This window comes from Mustela nivalis, assembly GCF_964662115.1.
Source record: "Mustela nivalis genome assembly, chromosome: 10".
Taxonomy (NCBI): Eukaryota; Metazoa; Chordata; class Mammalia; order Carnivora; family Mustelidae; genus Mustela; species Mustela nivalis.
In genome coordinates this window covers 59,664,208-59,671,442 of record NC_139029.1, presented here as the reverse complement: position 1 = coordinate 59,671,442, position 7,235 = coordinate 59,664,208, and the positions used below count along the sequence as shown (strand labels likewise).

The window sequence follows — 7,235 nt, the reverse complement described above, 5'->3', positions numbered from 1 at the left end:
TGCCCAGCTCCCTCTTATTTGACAACTATCAGTTTATTGTCTGATATACAGGTCTGATTCTGCTTTTTTTTTTTTTAATTTAGATTTCATTTACAAATTAGATTTTTTTTTTTTTACTTTTTTACCCATTGTATTCTCACTAGCTATTGGAATTTTTTTTGTTTCCAGATTTATTTTTGGAAGTCAAAAAAAATACCTATAGAGTATAGAAGAGCCCATTTGAAAAATCTAACATAATTTACTTTTGCCTAATTCCTGTTAGCAGAAGACTGAAATGAGAACAAATATGCTCTTCCTCACAGCTTTATAAATTGAGGTTGCAAGGAAATCAGGTCCAAAAGCCCAAATATTCAAACTAAAGCACAGGAGAAGCAGTAATAAAACAGTAAAAGATAAATATTGAGCCTAAATTTATTTCCCCAGATGCTCATTCCCTATCGGTTTAAACAGATATAAAATACAAAGTTTGAGGATTACAAACCTCAACAATGTACCTAATTTCTGTTTTACTTTCTAAATCTCTAAGAGCATAAAGTCATATTCCATAGCATCGGACTTTCCTGTTATCATCTTGGAGGTTGATATTGGAAACAGTTGGTATCTAGAAGGCCTAAGAAAGCAAGATCTACTCTGGTCAGTCTTCCTTCTGCAAGGAGGAAACAGAGAGGAAGAGGGTTCTTTTGTCTTGAAGGGTGTTCACTCCACTCTGTCCCTCTATCCCTAACGTACTAACACCTGTGCAGTATGCTCTGTTTTGGCTTCTCCTTCCTGTACCTAAGTTTCAATAGTACGTTTTAACAATAAAAATATACTGAGTTAAGAACTATTAACTATTACTTTTTCTGTTCCACAGAAAAATAATAGGGACTAAAAAAATTTTTTTTAATTAAAAAAAAAATAAAACCATTCAACTGGATTGGAAATTCCAAGCATGTGCTGCTAAAAGCTATTAGAATGTATTGTTAAAATAAGAGAAGGGAGATTGTATCCATGGAGATACTCCCAAAAAACCCTGAAATGCAGGGAGGGTAGTAGAAATGAAGCAAAGTCAAGGTGTGAACTCCTAGTACAAATGTAAACACAGGAGCATGTATATATGGGCAGTGGCTCCCTAGCAGCACATTCATTAACATATCCTATCAGAGCAATTCTGACTCTCCAAGGTTGGGAAATTTTGAATGAAATGGAAAACACAAGTTTCACTTTGTGTATATGATCTTTGAGCATTGCCTTTAAAAAACAGCCCAAACCCCTTAAAATTCCATCCCATTTCCTACCTTCAAATCTTTTGTTTTTTAGATGTTTCATGGAACAATAACAGAAGAGCTAACCAGTCATGAGGAATGGAGTCACTATAATGAGAACATGATAGAAGATCAAAAAGATTTTGTTTTCGTGAAGTTCAGTGGCCTGCATTTAAAATCCATGGAAAATTTGCAATCCTGTATCTCTCTCAGAGTATGCATCTTCTCAAACAATTTTATTACAGATATTCATCCACTTCAAAGTTGTATAAAATTAGTCAAACTTGATCTCCATGGAAATCAGGTAAGCAATAGACATTTTAGATTTTTGCGTATAAATGAAATTGATATTCAAAAACACTTATGCTGTCTATCCCAATATATCTCCCAATTTTTATATAAAATATAAAAAAATTTAAAATAGAATATATCTAAATACAAAATTTACAATTTAAGGGGTACATGCCTGGCTGGCTCAGTAGGTAGAGCAAGTGACTCTTGATCTTTGGGTTATGAGTTTGAGCACCACATTTGATGTGGAGAATTACTTTAAAAATTTTTTTAAGTTTAAACAAAATTTTGAGTTAGAAATATATAAACACTGTGTAATTTGGTATATATTACTTCTTAAATTAATAGTCTAGTTAAAAATGCTCTGGATTTTAGGAGCACATGGGTGGCTCAGTTGGTTAAGCGACTATTCAGGTCATGATCCTGAAGTCCTAGGATTGAGTTCCACATTAGGCTCCCTGCTTAACGGGAAGTCTTCTTCTCCTTCCACCCTTCCTTCTCTTGTGCTCTCTCTGTCTTATTCTCCCTCTCTCAAATAAATAAATAAAATCTTTAATAAATAAATAAATAAATAAAAATGTTTTGGATTTTTTAATATTTTGATGGCATAATTGACATATAACATATTAAGTTCATCTGTACAAAATAATGATTGGTAATATATATCTATACCTATATCTATATCTATATATATATACACGTAAAATATATATATATATATATGGCACATTTTCTTTATCCATTTATCTGTCAGTAGATACTGAGGCTGCTTACATGTCTTAGCTATTGTAAATTATGTTGGAATGAATATGAAGGGTACATAAATCTTTTTGAGTCAGTGTATTCCTTGTCTTGAGATAAATCCTGAGAAGTAGAATTGTTGGATCATGTGGTAGTTTTATTTTTATTTTTTTTGAGGAACCTCCATACTGTTTTCTACAGGGATTATACCAATTTACATTCCCATTAGCAGAGCATAAGCCTTCCCTTTTCTTAACATCCTTGTTATTTCCTGTTCTTTGGACTCTGGCATTCTAGCAGGTGTGAAGGGATATCTCAGTGTGGTTTCAATTTGTATTTCCCTGATGATTATTGATAGTGAGCATATCTTCATGTACCATGTTGGCCATTTGGATGTCTTAAATGTCTATTCAGTTTCACTGCCCATTTTTTAATTGGATTTTATTTTGGAATTGAGTTGTATGAGTTCTTTATATATTTTGGATATTATCCCCTTAACATATATGACTGACAAATATTTTCTTCCATTCAGTAGCTTGCCTTCTCATTTTTTCACTTTGCTCTGCAGAAGCTTAGTTTATTGTATTTTTACTTGATATATTTTTGCTTTTGTGTCCTTTGCTTTTTGTGTCAAAACCAAAAATCACCACTAAGGCTATTGTGAAGGAATGTATGGCCTATGTTTTCTTTTAGGGGTTTTATAGTTTCAGGTCTTAGCTTTTATACTTTAATCCATTTTGAGGTAATTTTTGTGTATGATATAAGATAGAGGTCCACTTTCATGACCTTTTTTTTTTTTTTTACACATTTCTATATTGCTGTCCAGTTTTCCTGACACCATTTATTGGAGTGACTGCCCTTGTGCTTGCTTTAGCAGCATATATACTAAAAATGGAAAGATACAGAGAAGATTAGCATGGCTGCTGTGCAAGGATGATATGCAAATTTGTGAAGAGACTGCCCTTTCCTCATTGTATATTCTCTTTTTTTTAATTAGGATTTTTTTCTTTTTTAATTTTTTAGTTTTTATAAACATATAAAATATTTTTATCCCCAGGGGTACAGGTATGTGAATCGCCAGGTTTACACACTTCACAGCACTCACCATAGACATACCCTCCCCAATGTCCATAACCCCACCCCCCTCTCCAAACCTCCTTCCCCCCAGCAACACTCACTTTTTTTTTGTGAGATTAAGAGTGACTTATGGTTTGTCTCCCTCCCAATCCCATCTTGTTTCATTTATTCTTCTCCTACCCCCTTAACCACCCGTGTTGCATCTCCACTTGCTCATATCAGGGAGATCATATGATAGTTGTCCTTCTCCAAATTGACTTATTTCGTTAAGCATGATACCCTCTAGTTCCATCCACGTCGTCGCAAGTGGCAAGATTTCATTTCTTTTGGTGGCTGCATAGTATTCCGTTGTATATATATACCACATCTTCTTTATCCATTCATCTGTTGATGGACATCTAGGTTCTTTCCATAGTTTGCCTATCGTGGACATTGCTGCTATAAACATTTGGGTGCATGTGCCCTTTAAGATCACTACGTTTGTATCTTTAGGGTAAATACCTGGTGGTACAATTTCTGGGTCATAGGGTAGTTCTATTTTCAACATTTTGAGGAAACTCCATACTGTTTTCCAGAGTGGTTGCACCAGCTTGCATTCCCACTAGCAGTGTAGGATGGTTCCCCTTTCTCGGCATCCTCACCAGCATCTGTCATTTCCTGACTTGTTAATTTTAGCCATTCTGACTGGTGTGAGGTGATATCTCATTGTGGTTTTGATTTGTATTTCCTTGATGCTGAGTGATGTAGAGTACTTTTTCATGTGTCTATTGGCCATCTGGATGTCTTCTTTGCAGAAATGTCTGTTCATGTCTTCTGCTCATTTCTTGATTGGATTATTTGTTCTTTGGGTGTTGAGTTTGTTAAGTTCTTTATAGATTTTGGACACTAGCCCTTTATCTGATATGTCATTTGCAAATATCTTCTCCCATTCTGTCAGTTGTCTTTTGGTTTTGTTAACTGTTTCCTTTGCTGTGCAAAAGCTTTTGATCTTGATGAAATCCCAATAGTTCATTTTTGCCCTTGCTTCCCTTGCCTTTGGCGTTGTTCCTAGGAAGATGTTGCTGCAGCTGAGGTCGAAGAGGTTGCTGCCTGTGTTCTCAAGGATTTTGATGGATTCCTTTATCACATTGAGGTCCTTCATCCATTTTGAGTCTATTTTTGTTTGTGGTGTAAGGAAATGGTCCAATTTCATTTTTCTGCATGTGGCTGTCCAATTTTCCCAGCACCATTTATTGAAGAGGCTGTCTTTTTTCCATTGGACATTCTTTCCTGCTTTGTCGAAGATTAGTTGACTGTAGAGTTGAGGGTCTATTTCTGGGCTCTATATTCTGCTCCATTGATCTATGTGTCTGTTTTTATGCCAGTACCATGCTGTCTTGATGATGACAGCTTTGTAATAGAGCTTGAAGTCCGGAATTGTGATGCCACCAACTTTGGCTTTATTTTCAATATTTTTTTGGCTATTTGAGGTCTTTTCTGGTTTCATATAAATTTTAGGATTATTTGTTCCATTTCTTTGAAAAAAATGGAGGGTATTTTGATAGGAATTGCATTAAAAGTGTAGATTGCTTTAGGTAGCATAGACATTTTCACAATATTTGTTCTTCCAATCCAAGAGCATGGAACATTTTTCCATTTCTTTGTATCTTCCTCAATTTCTTTCATGAGTACTTTATAGTTTTCTGAGTATAGATTCTGTGCCTCTTTGGTTAGGTTTATTCCTAGGTATCTTATTGTTTTGGGTGCAATTGTAAATGAGATTGACTCCTTAATTTCTCTTCTGTCTTGTTGGTGTAGAGAAATGCAACAGATTTATGTGCATTGATCTTATATCCTGACACTTTACTGAATTCCTGTATAAGTTCTAGCAGATTTGGAGTGGAGTCTTTTGGGTTTTCCGCATATAGTATCATATCATCTGCACAGAGTGATAGTTTGATTTCTTCTTTGCCGATTTGGATGCCTTTAATTTCTTTTTGTTGTCTGATTACTGAGGCTAGGTCTTCTAGTACTATGTTGAATAGCAGTGGTGATAATGGACATGCCTGCCGTGTTCCTGACCTTAGTGGAAAAGCTCTCAGTTTTTCTCCATTGAGAATGATATTTGCGGTGGATTTTTTATAGATGGCTTTGATAATATTGAGGTATGTGCCCTCTATCCCTACACTTTGAAGGGTTTTGATCAGGAAGGGATGCTGTACTTTGTCAAATACTTTTTCAGCATCTATTGAGAGTATCATATGGTTCTTGTTCTTTCTTTTATTAATGTGTTGTAACACATTGATTGATTTGCGGATGTTGAACCAACCTTGCAGCCCTGGAATAAATCCCACTTGGTCGTGGTGAATAATCCTTTTAATGTACTGTTGAATCCTGTTGGCTAGTATTTTGGTGACAATTTTCACATCTGTGTTCATCAGGGATATTGGACTGGCGTTCTCTTTTTTGATGGGATCCTTGTCTGGTTTTGGGATCAAGGTGATGCTGGCCTCATAAAATGAGTTTGGAAGTTTTCCTTCCATTTCTATTTTTTGGAACAGTTTCAGGAGAAAAGGAATTACTTCTTTAAATTTTTGGTAGAATAAATTTGGTAGAGACATATAAAGTCTCTAGGAATGCATCCATTTCTTCCAGATTTTCACATTTGTTGGTGTAGAGTTGCTCATAGTATGTTCTTATAATTGTCTGTATTTCTTTGGTGTTAGTTATGATCGCTTCTCTTTCATTCATGATTTTATTTATTTGGGTCCTTTCTTTTTTCTTTTTTTTTTTTTTAAGATTTTATTTATTTATTTGACAGAGAGAGATCACAAGTAGGCAGAGAGGCAGGCAGAGAGAGAGAGGAGGAAGCAGTCTCCCTGCTGAGCAGAGAGCCCGATGCGGGACTCGATCCCAGCACCCTGAGATCATGACCTGAGCTGAAGGCAGTGGCTTAACCCACTGAGCCACCCAGGCGCCCCCTTTCTCTTTTCTTTTTGATAAGTCTGGCCTGGGGTTTATCAATCTTACTAATTTTTTCAAAGAACCAGCTCTTAGTTTCCTTGATTTGTTCTCTTGTTTTTTGGGGTTCTATTTAATTGATTTTTGTCTCTGATCTTTATAATTTCTCTTCTCCTGCTGGGTTTAGGGTTTCTTTCTTGTTCTTTCTCCAGCTCCTTTAGGTGTAGAGTTAGCTTGTGTACCTGAGACTTTTCTTGTCCCTTGAGAAAGGCTTGTGCCGCTATATATTTTTGTCTCAGGACTGCCTTTGATGTGTCCCAGATTTTGAACTGTTGTGTTTTCATTATCATTTATTACCATGAATTTTTCAATTCTTTTTTAATTTCCTGGTTGACCCATTCATTCTTTAGAAGGATGCTGTTTAGTCTCCATGTATTTCGGTTCTTTCCAAATTTCCTCTTGTGGTTGAGTTCTAGCTCCAGAGCATTGTAGTCTGAAAATATGCAGGGAATGATCCCAATCTTTTGATACCGGTTGAGACCTGATTTAGAACCCAGGATGTGATCTATTCTGGAGAATGTTCCATGTGCACTAGAGAAGAATGTGTATTCTGCTGCTTTGGGATGAAATGTTCTGAATATATCTGTGATGTCCATCTGGTCCAGTGTGTCATTTAAGGCCTTTATTTCCTTGTTGATCTTTTGCTTGGATGATCTGTCCATTTCAGTGAGGGGAGTGTTAAAGTCCCCTACTATTATTGTATTATTGTTGATGTGTTTCTTTGATTTTGTTATTAATTGGTTTAGATAGTTGGCTGCTCCCACGTTAGGGGCATAGGTATTTAAAATTATTAGATCTTGTTGGACAGATCCTTTGAGTATGATATAGTGTCCTTCCTCATCTCTTATTATAGTCTTTGGCTTAAAATCTAATTGATCTGAT

The 7,235-nt window shown here is 35.6% G+C and overlaps 1 protein-coding gene across 6 annotated transcripts in view; it reads left to right on the top strand.

Annotated features, from left to right (window-relative positions):
* LRRIQ3 (leucine rich repeats and IQ motif containing 3) overlaps positions 1-7,235 on the top strand; it is a 218,557-nt gene that overhangs the window by 26,036 nt on the left and 185,286 nt on the right. For all 6 annotated transcript variants that reach the window (XM_082686579.1, XM_082686578.1, XM_082686580.1 and 3 more), the window contains exon 2: positions 1,300-1,548. In XM_082686579.1, the coding sequence (XP_082542705.1) occupies positions 1,300-1,548 (249 nt within the window). The remainder of the gene's footprint in view (positions 1-1,299; positions 1,549-7,235) is intronic.